This window comes from Quercus robur, chromosome 1 (genome assembly GCF_932294415.1).
Source record: "Quercus robur chromosome 1, dhQueRobu3.1, whole genome shotgun sequence".
Classification (NCBI taxonomy): Eukaryota; Viridiplantae; Streptophyta; class Magnoliopsida; order Fagales; family Fagaceae; genus Quercus; species Quercus robur.
This window is the reverse complement of record NC_065534.1, coordinates 38,975,725-38,996,010: the sequence shown is the minus strand read 5'-3', so window position 1 is coordinate 38,996,010 and position 20,286 is coordinate 38,975,725. Positions and strand designations below refer to the sequence as shown.

General features: G+C 30.7%; 2 protein-coding genes across 2 annotated transcripts; both read left to right on the top strand.

The window, feature by feature from the left end:
- Positions 1 to 10,503: 10,503 nt before the first annotated feature.
- LOC126689377 (cinnamoyl-CoA reductase 1) lies at positions 10,504 to 13,643 on the top strand. Its single transcript, XM_050384558.1, has 6 exons — positions 10,504 to 10,783; positions 10,890 to 11,062; positions 11,176 to 11,361; positions 11,450 to 11,612; positions 12,506 to 12,692; positions 13,363 to 13,643. The coding sequence occupies exons 1-6, from the start codon at positions 10,666 to 10,668 to the stop codon at positions 13,505 to 13,507; spliced, it is 972 nt and encodes a 323-aa protein (XP_050240515.1). The 5' UTR covers positions 10,504 to 10,665; the 3' UTR covers positions 13,508 to 13,643.
- Positions 13,644 to 16,052: 2,409 nt separating this feature from the next.
- Positions 16,053 to 19,706, top strand: LOC126689370 (gamma-interferon-responsive lysosomal thiol protein; the record flags this gene model as incomplete). Its single annotated transcript, XM_050384546.1, has 5 exons — positions 16,053 to 16,313; positions 16,564 to 16,629; positions 17,264 to 17,404; positions 18,838 to 18,930; positions 19,158 to 19,706. Coding segments are annotated over 5 exons (774 nt in total), but the record flags the coding sequence as incomplete, so codon positions are not given.
- Between the last annotated feature and the right edge of the window lie 580 nt (positions 19,707 to 20,286).

The window sequence follows — 20,286 nt, the reverse complement described above, 5'->3', positions numbered from 1 at the left end:
TATTTTGACCTATAACTTACACCTCAATAGTTGTGAATATATTATAATAACAACAATATGTCACGATATTTTTAATTGTGCTAGATCTCGGTATGATATTTTATTTTATTTTATTTTGACCCATAAAGAATTGACACGTGTCACAACTTTTTTACAATATCTCTATATATACATTGTACTTAATTTTGTACACATTTACAAAATTTGTAGAATATTTACCATTTTTTGTGCAAATGTGTATAATATTAACCACTTTTGTGTATTTATAATGTAAACTTGCATTACAAGTACAAAGTAAACATATAAAGATCTTAAAAAAAAAAAAAAAAAAACAAACAAAACAAAATGTGCACCTTACTAATTGAATAAACCAAAAAAACACTATTCATGAACCTTTGGCTCTTTTTATATAATTAATAGTGTAAGGACTAGAATTGGGTTGCTCCCAAAATAAGGTTGGGTTCAAAACCAAGCAGTCCAAACAATAAATTTGTAAAGCGTGGATTGAAGAACTAGATCTATTCTAGGAGAAAAACGATTAAATTCGGTAGTTTAAGACTGTTAGACACAAGTAAGATCAGAAAATTTGCCCTCGGAATAGATCAAGGAGTTTGTATTATGTTGTCTTGATGAACAATAAAATTCTACAAGAGTTACAGTCCTGTTCTTAGATAAATTTTTTTTTGCCTCCCCCCTCCCTTTTTTAGTACATCTTTCCATGTTATATATTCCAATCTTGGTGTTGCCCCTACCATACATGTGGAACTCCTTCCTGTCCCATCTAGCACTTCCCAGAACCATCAACTAGTAGCTGTAAGGTTACGTGATCACTGTTCAGGCATCACTTCCACATTAATGCGGCTAGAGAGTTGGTTGGGAGTCATTTAATGCGTATGTAGCAACTTTTTGAAGATATTTGTTGCCCTTCTCCTTTCTTATCCCTTGTCTGACGTTTAACTCTTAGTGATGATGTAACTCCGAAGTAAGTTCCTGATGATATGGCACTTAAACTTACCTTGGACACATGTTACCGAAATGACTTTTATCCTCGGACGCTTGTTTGGACTTATCTCATATTGTCTCTACTCCTCTCTTCATTCTATTCTCCTTATAATCTTATTTGGACCTCCTCGGATGGTCTAACGTCCTCGGATTGGGCCATAGGCCCAGCTAGTACTGCCTTAACAGTACTTACTGACTAATTGACCCCCACAAATAGAAATAGATATGCCAACTTACATAAATATTTAAAAGGAAAAAAAAAAGAAACATAAACCGATAATTGGAAAAAAAAAAAAAAAACTTTAGGCATTGTAGAAATTAATGTTAAAATGTTGTAGACTTAACATTTTTTTTATTTGATCTACAAAAAACTGAGATCTCAACTATTATGAAAATATTGTGATAATAATAAGTGTTGTAATATTTTCTCAAAACATTTATTTTTAGTTGTGGTTGGTCAGAGTCTCATATTTTATTATTTTATTTCGACTTGTAAGAAATTGATATGTCAATAATTGTGAAATTTGTTGTGTCAGTATAACAATATATATACCACCTTACATAAATATCTAAAAGGGAAAAAAAACATAAACCGATTACTGGAAAAAAAAAAAAAAAAAAAAAAAACACTTTAGGCACTGTAGCTACGGTGTCAGTTGAATAAAGCAAAAGCATTGTGCAATAAGTGTTGTAATATTTTCTCAAAATATTTATTTTTAGTTGTGGTTGGTTACAGTCTCATATTTTATTATTTTAATTCGACTTGTAAGAAATTGACAAGTCAATAATTGTAAAAATATTGTGAAATTTTTTGTGTCAGTATAACAAAATATATACTAGTTTACATAAATATTTAAAAGGAAAAAAGAAAAAACAAACTGATTACTGGGGGAAAAAAAAAACTTTAGGCAATGCCAGTTAACTAAACTAAAAGCACTGTAGATACAGTGCATAAGCGTATTCTCGATAAAGCAAAAGCACTGTACAATAAGTGTTGTAACATTTTCTCAAAACATTTATTTTTAGTTTTGGTTGGTCACAATGTAATATTTTATTATTTTATTTTAACATGTAAGAAATTGACATGTCAATAATTGTAAAAATATTGTGAAATTTGTCATTTCAGTATAACAATATATATACCAGCTTACATAAATATTTAAAAGAAAAAAAAAAAAAAACTTTAGGCATTGTAGCTATAGTGCCGCTTGGTACTGTGGCTACAGTGCTAGCCATGGAAAAAAAGTAGTGATTAGGATCCATTCGAAATTTTATTTGTATCACAAAATAAATATATAAATTATTTGATTTTTAAAATATATAAAGATTTACATTAATCAAAAGAGACACTAATTTTAAGAATTTTGATAATTATGTTATAAAAAATTAATCTCATTCGTATAAGACCATAACCGATCCCAGTTCAATATTTTATTATTTTATTTTGACCTATAACTTACACCTCATTAGGTGTGAATATATTGTAATAACAACAATATGTTACGACATTTTTAGTTGTACTAGATCTTGGTATGATATTTTATTATTTTATTTTAATTTATTTTGATCTATAAGGAATTGACATATGCGTTACAACATTTTCACGATATCCCTATATATACATTGTACTTAATTATAATGTAAATTTATATTGTAGACACAAAAAAATTGTCAAATTTTATACACATTTACAAAATTTGTACAATATTTACCATTTTTTGTGCAAATATGTATAATATTAACCACTTTTGTGTATTTACAATGTAAACTTGCATTGCAAGTACAAATTAAACATATAAAAATCTTAAAAAAACAAAAAACAAAAACAAAAACAAAGCTCAAACCAACTAGCATGCTTGAAGAAAAAAAAAAACAAAAAAACAAAAAACAAAATGTGCACCTCACTAATTGAATAAACCAATAAAACACTATTCATGAGCCTTTGGCTCCTTTTATATAGTAAATAGATATGTAAGCTTACATAAATATTTAAAAGGAAAAAAAAAAAACTTTAGGCACTGTAGAAATTAATGTTAAAATGTTGTAAACTTAGCATTTTTTTTTATTTGATCAATAAAAAACTGAGATCTCAACAATTGTGAAAATATTATAATAACAATAAGTGTTGTAACATTTTCTCGAAACATTTATTTTTAATTGTGATTGGTCACAGTCTCATATTTTATTATTTTATTTCGACTTGTAAGAAATTGACATGTCAATAATTGTGAAAATATTATGAAATTTGTTGTGTCAATATAATAATATATATACCAGCTTACAAAAATATTTAAAAGAAAAAAAAAATAAACCGATTACTAAAAAAAAAAAAAAACTTTAGGCACTGTATCTACCATGTCAGTTGAATAAATCAAAAGCACTGCACAATAAGTGTTGTAACATATTTTCAAAACATTTATTTTTAGTTGTGGTTGGTCATAGTTTCATATTTTATTATTTTATTTCGACCTGTAAGAAATTGACACATCAATAATTGTGAAAATATTGTGAAATTTGTTGTGTTAATATAACAATATATATACTAGCTTACATAAATATTTAAAAGGGAAAAAAAAAAAAAACATAAACCGATTACTGAAAGAAAAGAAAAAAAAAAAAAAAAAAAACTCTAGGCACTATAACTACAGTGCTAGTTGAATAAAGCAAAAACACTGCACAATAAGTGTTATAACCTTTTCTCAAAACATTTATTCTTAGTTGTGGTTGGTCACAGTCTCATATTTTATTATTTTATTTCGACTTGTAAGAAATTGACACGTCAATAATTATGAAAATATTGTGAAATTTATTATATCAGCATAACAATATAAATGTCAGTTTACGTCAATATTTAAAAGAAAAAAAACAACATAAACCGATTACTGAAAAAAAAAAAAAAACAAAAAGCAAAAACAAAAAACAAAAAACTTTAGACACTGTAGCTACAATGCTAGTTGAATAAACAAAAGGGTTAAAAAAATAACAAAAAAATAAAAAAAGAAAGAAAGAAAGGACTCATAAAACCAAAGTACTATTGTAGCTACAGTGCTGCATAGTGCCAACACTCTGGATCAAGGGAGTCAATATCGTATCGGAGGATGTACCGGTTTGGCCAGCGGTACGATATATTTCTGATACCAGTCAATACCGGTGTATCGGTTTGAGTTTACCGCTATTTTTTATATTTATAAATAAATAAATAAATATATATATATATATATATATATATATGTATGTATGTATGTATGCCTGTGTGTGTGTATATATATATATTATAATAAATATAAAAGTTCACAATTAAACATTTCCTCAATTCAAAACTAATTATTCTTGGTTTTAGACTTTAGTATAAATTAAAAGATAAAAAAAACACAATATAAAAAATTGAAAGCTTAAAAGTTATCATTGCATACTAAGAAAATAAATAATACTAATAAGCTAATGCAAATAAGTTACCATTCTGCCCTAACAAAAATTCAAAAATTACAAAACTTAAAAAAAAAAAAAAAAAACTTTTTTCTGTACTGGCCGGTATTGCTCGAAATTGGTTGGTATGGCCGGTACATGGTCGGTATTTTTTCCGATACGAAACAAGGGGTTATATGTACCGGTTTGCTTGCCGGTACGATATGTACTGGCCGTATTGGTCAGTACGGTACGGAATTGACACCCTTGCTCCGGATGCACAGTGCCGAAGTACTGTAACAGCATAGCCACTCTTTATATAGTTACTAGTCGGGGCAGCATGTGCAAGGCACGTACTAGCCATGGGGAAAAAAAGTAGTGATTAAGATCAATTTTAGATTTTATTTGTATTACAAAAAAAACATATAAATCATTTGATTTTTTTAAATACATAGAGATTTATATTAATCAATAGAGACATTAATTTTAAGAATTTTGATAATTATGTCATAAAAAGTTAATCTCATTTGTATAAAACCGTGACAAATCCCAATCCAATCTTTTATTATTTTATTTTGACCTATAACTTACACCTCATTAGGTGTGAATATATTGTAATAACAACAATATGTTACGACATTTTTAGTTGTACTAGATCTCGGTATGATATTTTATTATTTTATTTTAATTTATTTTGATCTATAAGGAATTGACATATGCGTTACAACATTTTCACGATATCCCTATATATACATTGTACTTAATTATAATGTAAATTTATATTGTAGACACAAAAAAATTGTCAAATTTTATACACATTTACAAAATTTGTACAATATTTACCATTTTTTGTGCAAATATGTATAATATTAACCACTTTTGTGTATTTACAATGTAAACTTGCATTGCAAGTACAAAGTAAACATATAAAAATCTTAAAAAAACAAAAAACAAAAACAAAAACAAAGCTCAAACCAACTAGCATACTTGAAGAAAAAAAAAAACAAAAAAACAAAAAACAAAATGTGCACCTCACTAAGTGAATAAACCAATAAAACACTATTCATGAGCCTTTGGCTCCTTTTATATAGTAAATAGATATGTAAGCTTACATAAATATTTAAAAGGAAAAAAAAAAAAACTTTAGGCACTGTAGAAATTAATGTTAAAATGTTGTAAACTTAGCATTTTTTTTTAATTTGATCTATAAAAAACTGAGATCTCAACAATTGTGAAAATATTATGATAACAATAAGTGTTGTAACATTTTCTCGAAACATTTATTTTTAATTGTGATTGGTCACAGTCTCATATTTTATTATTTTATTTCGACTTGTAAGAAATTGACATGTAAATAATTGTGAAAATATTATGAAATTTGTTGTGTCAATATAATAATATATATACCAGCTTACAAAAATATTTAAAAGAAAAAAAAAATAAACCGATTACTAAAAAAAAAAAAAACTTTAGGCACTGTATCTACCGTGTCAGTTGAATAAATCAAAAGCACTGCACAATAAGTGTTGTAACATATTTTCAAAACATTTATTTTTAGTTGTGGTTGGTCATAGTTTCATATTTTATTATTTTATTTCGACTTGTAAGAAATTGACACATCAATAATTGTGAAAATATTGTGAAATTTGTTGTGTTAATATAACAATATATATACCAGCTTACATAAATATTGGAAAGGGAAAAAAAAAAAAACATAAACCGATTACTGAAAGAAAAGAAAAAAAAAAAAAAAAAAATCTAGGCACTGTAACTACAGTGCCAGTTGAATAAAGCAAAAACACTGCACAATAAGTGTTATAACCTTTTCTCAAAACATTTATTCTTAGTTGTGGTTGGTCACAGTCTCATATTTTATTATTTTATTTCGACTTGTAAGAAATTGACACGACAATAATTATGAAAATATTGTGAAATTTATTATATCAGCATAACAATATAAATGTTAGTTTACGTCAATATTTAAAAGAAAAAAAACAACATAAACCGATTACTGAAAAAAAAAAAAAAAAAAAAAAAAAAAAAAAAACACAAAACAAAACAAAAAGCAAAAACAAAAAACAAAAAACTTTAGACACTGTAGCTACAATGCTAGTTGAATAAACAAAAGGGTTAAAAAAATAACAAAAAAATAAAAAAAGAAAGAAAGAAAGGACTCACAAAACCAAAGTACTATTGCAGCTACAGTGCTCCATAGTGCCAACACTCTGGATCAAGGGAGTCAATATCGTACCGGAGGATGTACCGGTTTGGCCAACGGTACGATATATTTTTGATACCAGTCAATACCGGTGTACCGTTTTGAGTTTACCGCTATTTTTTATATTTATAAATAAATAAATAAATATATATATATATATATATATATGTATGTATGCCTGCGTGTGTATATATATATTATAATAAATATAAAAGTTCACAATTAAACATTTCCTCAATTCAGAACTAATTATCCATGGTTTTAGACTTTAGTATCAATTAAAAGATAAAAAAAAACACAATATAAAAAATTGAAAGCTTAAAAGTTATCATTGCATACTAAGAAAATAAATAATACTAATAAACTAATGCAAATAAGTTACCATTCTGCCCTAACAAAAATTCAAAAATTACAAAACTTAAAAAAAAAAAAAAAAAACTTTTTTCTGTACTGGCCGGTATTGCTCGAAATTGGCTGATACGGCCGGTACATGGTCGGTATTTTTTCCGGTACGAAACAAGGGGTTATATGTACCGGTTTGTTTGCCGGTACGATCTGTACTGGCCGTACTGGTCGGTACGGTACGGAATTGACTCCCTTGCTCTGGATGCACAGTGCCGAAGTACTGTAACAGCATAGCCACTCTTTATATAGTTACTAGTCGGGCAGCATGTGCAAGGCACGTACTAGCCATGGGGAAAAAAAGTAGTGATTTAGATCAATTTTAGATTTTATTTGTATTACAAAATAAAGATATAAATCATTTGATTTTTTTAAATACATAGAGATTTATATTAATCAATAGAGACATTAATTTTAAGAATTTTGATAATTATGTCATAAAAAGTTAATCTCATTCGTAAAAAACCGTGACAAATCCCAATTCAATATTTTATTATTTTATTTTGACTTATAACTTACATCTCAATAGTTGTGAATATATTGTAATAACATCAAAATGTCACGACATTTTTAGTTGTACTAGATCTCAGTATAATATTTTATTATTTTATTTTGACTCATAAGGAATTGATACATACATCATAACATTTTCATAATATCTCTATGTATACATTGTACTTAATTACAATGTAAATTTATATTGTAGACACAAAAAAATTGGCAAATTTTGTACACTTTTACAAAATTTGTACAATATTTAGCATTTTTTGTGCAAATGTGTATAATATTAACCACTTTTGTGTATTTACAACGTAAACTTGAATTGCAAGTACAAAGTAAACATATAAAGATCTTAAAAAAAAAAAAAAAGAAGCAAAAACAAAGCTCAAACCAACTAGCGTACTTGAAGGGGAAAAAAAAAAGAAAAAAGAAAAAGTGCACTTCTCTAATTGAATAAACCAAAAAAATACTATTCATGAGCCTTTGGCTCTTTTTATATAGTTAATAGATATGTCAGCTTACATAAATATTTAAAAGAAAAAAAAATACAAACCGATAACTAGGAAAAAAAAAAAAATTAGGCACTGTAGAAATCAATGTTAAAATGTTGTGGACTTAGCATTTTTTTATTTGATTTATAAGAAATTGAGATCTCAACAGTTATGAAAATATTGTGATAATAATAAGTGTTGTAATATTTTCTTAAAACATTTATTTTTAGTTGTGATTGGTCACAGTTTCATATTTTATTATTTTATTTCGATTGGTAAGAAATTGACACATCAATAATTGTGATAATATTGTGAAATTTGTTGTGTCAGTATAACAATATATATACCAGCTTACATACATATTTAAAAGAAAAAAAAAAAACACAAATCGATTACTGAAAAAAAAAAAAAAAAACTTTAGGCATTGTAGCTACCGTGCTAGCTGAATAAACCGAAAATATTATACAATAAGTGTTGTAACATTTTCTCAAAACATTTATTTTTAGTTGTGGTTGGTTACAGTCTCATATTTTATTATTTTTATTTCGGCTTGTAAGAAATTGATACGTCAATAATTGTGAAAATATTGTGAAATTTGTTATGTTAGTATAACAATATATATACCAGCTACATAAATATTTAAAAGAAAAAAAAAACGCAAACCAATTACTGAAAAAAAAGGATATCGTGCCAGTTGAATAAACCAAAAGCACTACACAATAAGTGTTGTAACATTTTCTCAAAATATTTATTTTTAATTGTGGTTGGTCACAGTCTCATATTTTATTATTTTATTTCGACTTGTAAGAAATTGACACGTCAATAATTGTGAAAATATTGTGAAATTTGTTGTGTCAGTATAACAATATATATACCAGCTTACATAAATATTTAAAAGAAAAAAAAAAAACACAAACCGATTACTGGGAAAAAAAAAAAAATCCTTTAGACACTGTAGCTACCGTGCCAGTTGAATAAACCAAAAGCACTACACAATAAGTGTTGTAAAATTTTCTCAAAACATTTATTTTTAGTTGTGATTGATCACAGTCTCATATTTTATTATTTTATTTCAACTTCTAAGAAATTGACACGACAATAATTGTGAAAATATTGTGAAATTTGTTGTGTCTGTATAACAATATATATACCAGCTTACATAAATATTTAAAAGGAAAAAAAAAACTGTAACTACTATATCTACAGTGCTCCTTGGCATTGTAGTTACTGTTCAAAACTTAAAAAAAATAAAGTAGCTCACAAAACCAAAGCCCTGTAGTTACAGTGCTTTGGCACATTCACACATGTCAATAATTGTGAAAATATTGTAAATTTTTCTTCTTCAGTATAACAATATATATACCAACTTACATAAATATTTAAAAGGAAAAAAAAAAAAAACACAAACCGATTACTAAAAAAAAGAAAAAATGTAGCTATTGTAGAAGTGGCATTGTAGTTACTATTCAAAACTTGGAAAAAAAAAAGTGGCTCACGAAACCAAATCAGAGTAGCTACAATAATTTAGTGCATTCGTGCTTTTATATATAGTAGCTACGTGCCAGTTAACTAAACCAAAAGTATTGTAGCTACCGTGCATATACGCATTTGCGATAAAGCAAAAACAGTACACAATAAGTGTTGTAACATTTTCTCAAAACATTTATTTTTAATTATGGTTAGTCATAGTCTCATATTTTATTATTTTATTTCGACTTGTAAAAAATTGACACGCCAATAATTGGAAAAATATTGTGAAATTTGTTGTGTCAGTATAATAATATATATACTAGCTTACATAAATATTTAAAAGAAAAAAAAAAACACAAACTGATTAATGGAAAAAAAAAAAAACTTTAGGCACTATAGCTATAGTGCCGGTCAATAATTGTGAAAATATTGTAAAATTTGTTGCGTTAGTATAACAATATATACACTAGCTTACATAAATGAAAATATTTAAAAGAAAAAAAAAACACAAATCAATTATTGGAAAAAGAAAAAGAAAAAAAAAATTAGGTACTGTAGCTATAGTGTCGGTAACTAAACTAAAAGCACTGTTGTAGCTATCGTGCTATAGTGTATACGCTTTGTTGTGTTAGTATAATAATATATATACCAGTTTACATAAATATTAAAAAAAAAAACACAAACCACTGGAAAAAAAAAGAACTTTAGGCACTGTAGATATAATTTCGGTCAATAATTGTGAAAATATTGTAAAATTTATTAGGTCAATATATTAATATATATATATATATATACTGACTTACATAAATATAAAAAAAAAAAAAAAAATTAGGAACGGTAACCGATTAACTAAACCAAAAGCACCGAATATAAAAAAGAAAGAAAAGACAAAAAAAACACTGTTTCTACTACCGATTTATACAGTGCAAACACACCAAATGCACAGTACCGAAGCACGGCATTGTCGCTTTTTAGATCTTTATATAGTAAATAGATATTTATCTGCATCATCATTCATCATATTCAATTCTTTAGTATTATCCCTTCCCCAATCCTATCCTATCCTATATATTCATCTCTCTGCGGAATGCGGACAGCAAGTAAAATCTTTATAAAAGAAAAATTGCAAGTAAAATAGGCAGTGAGTGAAGTGTGAAGATTGGGAGAGAAAGGGAAATGGCAAAAGACGGAGAGGTGGTGTGCGTGACCGGAGGTAGCGGGTGCATTGGATCCTGGCTCGTACGTGAACTCCTCCATCGTGGCTACAATGTCCATGCCACCGTCCAAGATCTCAGTTAAAAAAAACCAAATTTGCTCGATCGATCTTCCATCACTCTATTATTATTATTCTTATTATTATTCTCCTAACCCACTATCTGTTCTGTTCTGTTCTGTTGCAGAGGATGAGAATGAAACGAAGCATCTAGAAGGTCTAGAAGGAGCCGAAACTCGTCTCCGTCTCTTCCAGATTGATCTCCTCGACTACCCCTCCATTCTCCGCGCTGTTAATGGCTGCGCCGGTGTCTTCCACCTCGCCTCTCCCTGCATCGTCGATCAAGTCCATGATCCCCAGGTTTGTGCTCCGATCCTCTATCTTTAAACATTGGATATTCTCTTGCAGCTGGAATTGACTCTTTATTACTTTTCTAGTAATGTGTATGTGATTTGGGAGTGGTGCATTTACAGAAGCAACTTCTGGACCCGGCGATCAAGGGTACTATAAATGTACTGACTGCAGCGAAGGAAGCTGGGGTGAGCCGCGTGGTGGTCACGTCATCAATCTCCTCTATAACTCCCAGCCCTAACTGGCCACCTGATGTTGTCAAGGCTGAGGATTGCTGGTCCGACATGGACTACTGCAAGCAGAAGGAGGTGAGTGCCTCTATCACTATGTGCACTTTTCGTCTAGCTTTCAACAAATTTATTGGACTGTAATGATGTGTTTGCTTTTTTGGTCTAGTTATGGTATCCAATTTCTAAAAACCTATCCGAGAAAGCAGCTTGGGATTTTTCTAAAGAGAAGGGTTTGGACGTGGTGGTGGTGAATCCCGGGACAGTCATGGGCCCTGTTATTCCCCCTAGACTCAATGCTAGCATGCTAATGCTTCTTCGCCTTCTTCAGGGTAATGCTCTATCCATCTAATGTTGTTGCCATTAAGAGCGTTTTTAATGGGAATGAATATTTATATATGTAACCTATAGATTTGATGTACATGAGTTGTTTAATTTAACCATCGTTATTTGTCACTTCAGTTTGAATCAGCAAATTAAAACTCGTAGAATTCATATGCCATTTTTTTTTATTACTATAATAAAATAGCAATTCGTTCTTCTTTGCTTTAGTCAAGTCTCCATATAATTAAGGCTCGAGTGGAATGAGGAATTAAAATCAAGTGGCTGAGGCTGACCTTGAGTAAAGGCTTAAAAGATTTGTGCACTGTAAAAGTTCAGTTTATAAATATTCTTCAGAAAAAACTCTTCATTCAATACTTTTTATCTCATACTTAATGGTCATGTATGTGGCTAGTCCCAAACTTGGAGGAAGGGACAGTGTTCACTGTATGCAGGAGTGCAGTGATATGCCACTTTCTTCATCTCCTAGTATAGGTCTGTTGTGGAAGTTTATGTTCACAAGGGTTTTGCTTTAGGTACTCCTTGGGTTGTCAAAAGCATGCCACCCTTCAATCTTCTTTGGGTTAGGAAGTAGCCATGCTAAAAGTGAAAGATGCATGCTAAGTGATAAGCAGCATGCAATCACAATAGATGAAAGCTTTCGACACGTGATGTCATTCTGCCTTTATATGGACAATTCTATGTTGCAAACCCTTGTCACACCTTTAACTGGCATGGATGTAGTCTTCAACCCTGGGAGGATGCACCACCAGCTCTCTTATTATTGTGGATTTGTAATTTCCTCTACTTCTAAAAACAAAATGATAATTCCTTTTTATCTGTTAAGTTTCTGATATTTACAATTAGTAAAAGCCTTAACCAATCGATTTTATCCTTGCTGCAGGATGCACTGAAACATATGAAAATTTTTTTATGGGATCTGTGCATTTTAAAGATGTGGCCCTGGCACATATATTGGTTTATGAGAACAAATCAGCAACTGGAAGGCACTTGTGTGTTGAAGCTATATCACATTATGGTGATTTTGTAGCAAAGGTTGCTGAACTTTACCCTGAATATAAAGTTCCAAGGTAATACATTTGACTTTCTGTGACTGTGAAATGGATTTGAAACAGGAACGATGTACATCTCGAGTATCTGATAACCATAAAAGCTGCATTAGAACAAAAGTCAATGACATGGTGGAATTGAATTGCATTCCAAGGGAAATTATGATCCAGATATGATAATGCTTAGTAGATGAAGATATATAACTAACAATTGTCAAATGAGGTTTGTTGGGTTTAACATTGATACTGCACCGTCTGCCACAGGAAGTACCATAGAAGTGTATATATTTTATTTTGTTTTGTTTTCGACAATTTCTAATAGGTCATAAATCAACTTTAAACTTCGATTTTTGTTTGGGTTTAGCCCCACCCAACTTAACTCCATTCCTTGGACTGAGTGCTGTCTGATCTATAGAGACCCAGTCATTCAACTTTTATTCTTGCCTTCTAATAATATTTCATCTTTTGCTAGCTTATTTAAGTTCTCTTTGTGCTGCCATACCTTAATGATTTTAGAATTTCCAGTTAGGTAAGCTTATTGTTGCATGAATCTGGTTGGTTTCCAAGTCTTTGATTTTGGTTTTTCATCCTTTGGAACATTATCATATCTGCTTGATGCCAATTTTAGAATTTAAATGCAATAGAAGTGGTTGTATAAATTGCTGAATCTATGATGTCCCCTTGTGTGCAGGTTGCCAAAGGATACTCAGCCTGGGTTGCTGAGGGCGAAGGATGGAGCTAAGAAGATGATGGACTTGGGCTTACAATTTATTCCTATGGAGCAAATTATCAAGGAATCTGTTGAGAGTTTGAAGAGCAAAGGATTTATTTCTTGAATGCTAGCTACAGTGTTCACGAACACTTTAGGGATCTATTTATCTTGTGAATTATTGGTGAGGATTTGTAGTATTATTATGAACAATTGTAGCCAATGAATTATGGTTTCTCAATGTAGCTTGGATCTCCTTGTAATCCTGTCCCTAATATATTATTGAGAATAGCATATCTTAGAATTTAGAAGTTAAAAGTCGTAGTTACCTGTTAATAATTAGTATTTTGGTTCAAGTTATTAAAAGACTATTTCAAAAAAAGAAAAAAAAGAAGGAAGTTATTTTTTGGAGCATGTCCTTGAAGAAGCCTAAATCAACGGAGAAGCAATTACAGTCCTAAACTCTACTAATGAAACCGGGAAAGAAACCGAATTAAGTAGGAGTAGGAGGTAACAAAAGATATGGCAAACACTAACAAACAAAGAGGAAACAATCTAGAATGAGAATCCATGGGAGATTGATTGAGACTCTGAGCTTACTACGAACCACCACTCAAACTCCTTGTCTTAATCCTGAGAAAAGAATGCATTTGGCCTCAAAACTTGTCAAAATTCACAGCTACTCTTGTTGGGTGTGCCTTTCAGCTTTCAGCTTTGGCAGGTGGACCACATGGTGCTTGGCTTCACCCCAAGACGCAACTAAATTGCTCATTAAACCCTGACTCGCCCTGTGCAATTGTATGGTTGGTATCGGCATATAAAGAAATTCCGGGTTTTATGGTTCTACAGGTCAAATTACTTGAAAAAAAAAAAAAAAAAAAATCAATCGAACCTCTTCTTAATTCGAGTGGATGCGGAGAGGTGCATTTCCCCCCTGCTCATTATAGCAAAAAATACAAAAACCTTGAAAGAGACCAGCTTAATTTCATAAATTTCAGACAATTATTTCAATATATTTACCATGGAAAAGAAAATGAGGAAATTTTACAAATATCTCCTAAGTTTGGGGAAATGACATTTATCTTCCTTGAGATTGAGAAATCAACATATTAGTCCTTCCATTAATAACAAGTTAACAACAATAGAATATTTCAAATTTTGAAAATATTGCATTGACCAAACCCTAACCACAATTTGGTGATAAAGAACAATATTTAACCCAAAAAAAAAAAAAAATCATTACCATGATTATGGTTTGGTTGAGAGAATCTTTTCAAAATTTGAAAATTTTTGTTATTATTATTAACAAAATGACTAATGTGTTGATTTTCTCAAACCTTAAGAGATAAAGTGTCATTTCTCTTCAGATTTGGGATGTAATGTCACTTTCCCAAACCTCAATAGAGGTTTGCAGAATTTACCTTGTAAAAAAGCTTATATTCTACATGTAGTGGTTGCACCAAGTGGACACATTTTTCATTTTTCTAGTGTTTTTTCCCCTTACATCTTGTGAGTTGTGATGCATTATAAGTAAATTAGGATAATTAACAAAATTTGCCAAGAATCTTGTAATTTAAATTACACTTCTTGGTGTTTCAAATGAAGATTTCTAGAGTTCAAATGCTCCCTCCCCTAACTATTGAATCATAAAAAAAAGGACAAAATTTAGATACAATTACTTATATGTTATATTTTAGGAAGGTTAATTAAATTCAACCATATGGCTATATTAGCCAATAAACTACATGGTTGAATTTAATCATTAGTAGGAAAAGATAGTTAAATTTAATTAAGGAGTTTTACCTATGTTTTTAGATTTTTTTTTTTGAGTTTTTAGTAAATAATTAGATTTGGTAGCCGATAAAATTAATTTTCAAAGTGAGAAATTAATATCTTTATTTTATTATTCTTGCCATTGAGATTTGACACAAATTTTATTTATTTATTCATAATTTGAGGTAGTAAATTAAGAATGGTACACAACCATTTTAATATAGGTCCACCGTTAACATTTAACACCATGGACTCGTTAAAATTTTTTTTTATTAGACTTATTCTTATAATAAATTTAGGACAATATTTAGATATAATTTTTAAGGGATTGAGATCAAGTAGGGTATTGCACTAACTTCAGTTGCTCTTGAAAATGAGAGTTAAGAAAAATAACTTTCAATTTCAAGTATCTAGTAAAAAAAGATTAATAAAAAAAATTTATTGTCAAAAAGTGAAGTGGTAAAATGAAAAAAAAAAGAGAGTAAAAAATTAAGTGATTTCATTCATCAATACAACATACAAATTGTTATCTTTTTTAAAGACCATTAAATTCAACATATCCATATATTTAAATTTAATTAAAGAATTTAAGATACAACTTTTGAACAAAAAAAATTCTCAATATATATATTATAAACAATTTTATAAAAGTTTTGTCCATAAATATCAATACGTGGATAGAGTGAATTTATCCCATGTGTGTTTGTTGTAATTAAAAAAAAAAAAAAAAAAAACCCCAAAATTTAAAAAGAATGAAATATATATATACGAACTTTTTCTGACTAGTGGCGGGCTCTAACAACAAACACCTGTAATTTTCAAGTCCTGATCTTTATATATTTCTCTGCATATAGTTATCTTAGATTTCATTCCCTTTACTCTCAGCTCCATTGTTCTGAAAATCCCTCAGCTTTTTTCTCCAATGGCTTCTCATCTTGTTCACCTCTTCTTCTTCGTCAGCTTCTAGAATTATTTTACCATCAGATTCTCAGAAAGTCTCTGTGGGCTTATACTACGAATCCCTATGCCCCTACAGCGCCAATTTCATAATCAATTATCTGGACAAGCTCTTCGAAACTGATCTCATCTCTATCGTTGATCTCAAACTCGTTCCTTGGGGTAACGCCAAACTCAGAGGCAACAACACCTTCGATTGCCAGGTCATGGTTTTCCTTAATTCCACAATTTTATGAATTGTCTGCTTGTCTTTCCTTTTTTCTTTTTTGTTTGATTAATCACAATTCAGTTGCTTGGAACTGTATACTTATACTATTTGACAATTTTCCCATATGGGTTGGACTTATTTACTTGTATTGAGAACGTCAAAATTGTATTTTTCATTATTCTTTTGTTTTGGTGGGTATGTATTAACATAGGATGAAGTACTAAATTTTTTGATGATGATTGCAGCATGGCCCATATGAATGCTTACTAAACACTGTGGAAGCCTGTGCAATTGATGTCTGGCCTGATTTGGTAAGACTTTATTTTTTTAATATTTTGATAGTTACAATGGGGGAGAGTGAGGATTTGAATCCTGGGTGTTTTCATTGAAAATACCAAGAGGTGCCAATTAAGCTACGAGGCTCTTGGCAAATTGGTAAGACTTGTTACTGACCATAAGACAGAAATGAAAAATGATAAGAACCCATTGGTACATAAGACTATAAAAGTGCTACTAGCATTTTCTGTGCTAAGCTTATATTTAGTTGTGGTGTGCACAGGGACATCATTTCAGTATTTCTGAAAGTCTTGTGGATAGTTGTGAAAATGTTTTAATCATATGCATACTGAAGGTTATACATGTGTGACTGGAAGTCTCACATGGAGTAAAGGTCAAGAAGACGAGGAATTAATATAATACAATTAGGCTCAAACCTACAGGCTTAAGTTGTTGGGTTAAGTGGTGTTCCTATATGTTATATTAAGGCCTTAATTGGAGTCTCCCCAAGGTTTTATCTCCCTAACAAATACTAGGGTGGTTTTTTCTTCTTGGAGAATGAAAAATCTTAAGTAAGTTGAGTTGTTTGGTCAGTTATTCAAGGGTTTTAACTTTTAATAACATGTGAGTGGCAATGCTATGTTCTCATGCACTTTCATGTTGTTGCAGAGTGAGCATTTTCCTTTTATTAATTGCGTTGAGACTTTGGTCTACGAACACAAGTACCCCCAATGGGAATCATGTTTTGAGAAGCTGGGCTTGGATCCAAACCCTATTTCAGATTGCTATAGTAGTGGACATGGTAAAGAGGTTGGTTTTCTCCAATTGAATTTAACATTAAATTTTCCATTCGAGTGGTGTAAGTTGTCTTGGTGAAAATATCAGGATGCACACCCTTTTTTTTTTGTTATCATGGGTGTTTAGGGCTCTTAGAACTAATCGTTCTGATGTCTATAGTTCCCCATGGATGTTTGCAATGTGCACTCCCAAGTTTTATATTACTGTTATCCTATTAAGAATCAAATTGTAGCAAAATAACAGTTGATTGTACTATTTATACCAGCTTTGTCTAATAAACTAAAATTTACAAACAGCACAGATTATCCTATGGTGAATAAATGAAATATTCATTACTTAATGTGAACCAAGATACATTATTGAAATCGTGTAGCCTTATATGGGCTACATTATCAAGGTGGAATATTTGTTGTGTGATCACTTGGTAGTTGGTACATAATAATTATTATTGAAGCGTTGGAAGTGCTTTGCCATTAATTTTTTTTATAATTGCTAGGCTACTAACCAAAGAATCCCTAGCTTACCTAAGGAGATACCTCTGGTTGAATAACTGTCATTATGCTTTTTTTCCTACATGGATTCTATCTTGCTAAATACAGCTTATTGACAGATGGTATATGTTTTTGTTTTCTTGATTCCTCCAAGAAGCTGTAAGATTTGGGTATGCAAGTACTTGCAGTTGACCCTTCTTAGGAACATAGGAAAGAGAGTTTGAATTTATGTTGAATGAATCATCACTCCTTAAACTATTTGGCTTTTCATTTGTAGTATTGTAAAGGTGAGTAATTGTGGATCCCATGGAATTAGTGAAGGACTAATCTTTACTGGGCTTGGGGTGAAATTGGTAATAAAAAAAAAATTGTACCCAATGCACAAAGACCCCACTTTTGCAAGCCTCCAAATTTGTTTTTGGAGAAGATGATTCCCAGACTCGAACCTACGACCTGTTGCTTTTGGTGGATGGCACTAGCCACCGCACCAAGGATTGGGCGAAATCAGCATTTATAAAAAATGAGCTGCCAAATACTTGGATGGTGTTAATTAATAACATGGCCGGGAAATGGTTGGAGCTTCCATGACCACCAAATACTTTTATATTTAAAATTGTGACTAGAATACTGAAGAACACAACCCCGAATCAAGAGCTTCTTACATAGAGTGGTAATTTAGTGCAAGTATTTTGAATTGACACGCTAAAAACTGACTTCTCTGACATTTGATTGTTTGTAAAATCATTCCATTCTTTAATATGGGACCACTCTAGGGGCCTTTTTATTTTTGTTACTGTGGGGAGAGGGGGGGATATGTGCTATTATTCTGCTGACTGGAATCATACTAGGCACAGCGTTTTCCTTTCTTTTTACCTCTTGTCACTTATACTATGGTTTATTACTGTCAGAAATTCTCTAGCTATCTATAATTGGATTTATTTTTTCTTTATACAGCTTGAATTGCAATATGCAGCTGAAACAAACACCCTTCAGCCTCCTCATGAGTATGTGCCTTGGGTTGTTGTGGATGGAGAACCACTCTATGAGGTTTGTTCTTTTGACTATGTAAAGTTCTTCTGTTTTCCAATATTATTCACCAAGGCCATATGCATACATGATTGGATTATATTTGTGTAACCTCATTTTGGACTAATTAAACAAGTGATGGTTGTTTGTAACCACTAGATTAATTTCTGGTCATTTAAAATATTGATGGGTAATGGGTAACCATTATTATTGCTTTCTCTAAGAAATGATATAATTTCTCACTGCAGGATTATGAAAACTTTCTAAGCTATATCTGCAAGGCTTATAAAGGTACTGCTGTGTCCACGGCCTGTAGCAAAGTATCTGTGAATACTGTATCAGGGAAAGCGAAGGTTATCCATCCAGATTGCTATGAAACAAGAGTGCTGGCATTAGCAGCAAGAATAAAATCAGCCATTACACGGTGGATGGGCCAGAAGAACATGGTAGCTTCAATGTAAATGTCTGCAGTTTTATGTGTTTGTAGATTGGTTCATCACTGTTCCTTATATTTTCTGGAGATCTACCTATCTTGTTTGTATTTGCAGTGCCCAGTTAAGGCAGCTAGGAAATAGTAAGTTGGTACCAGCCAGAGAAAACTCTTCTTGTTTGTGGCGTATCATTAATTATTAATTATGACAAATAGTTTTATGTTTAGTGATAAATCAGTCTAGATGCATATGCTGCATTTACATGGCACCCATCTATACTTTATTTGCTATTCTTCTCTTTTGTACTCTAAAGGGAGAGCAAACCAAAATCTATAAATAATGTCTACTAAGTTATTCTGTGAAACACTTATAAGCTTCATTAGAAATAATTCTCAAGTTGCAGATCCCTCTTTATTTACAACTTGCACCCAACAAGTAGTCTAGTGATCTAGTCTCATCTGTTTGCCCATTAATTCTATCCTTTACCTATATGAAATCTAATCTACAACATATTCTCAGTCTGCAGGACGAGAGAGAGAGAGAGAGAGAGAGAGAGATGTCTGAAGAAACCATGAGCCAAAAAAAAGAAAAAAGAAAAAAAAAAAAGAGACCATCTTTAAGAAACAGCTCTTCAAGTAAACTGTGCACCCATATAAACACAATGATTCATAGTTATTACACCATCCACATCATGAATGATAATAAACACATTTCTAACAACAGCCAACATGAACATTCATGTACATATTCATTGTCAACCAAATGATAAACCATTTGCTAGAAGTCCATGCATTGTAACCAAAACACCTCCAGTGAGTAATTGGCCGAACCAACCATTGTAGCAAAATAGTGCATGTCCAAACATTGCAATTGAAAGCTCGAAAATGTGTTAAAAACACAAGAGCTGTTTAAACCCTCAAATTAAATATTACGGCTCGATTGATTT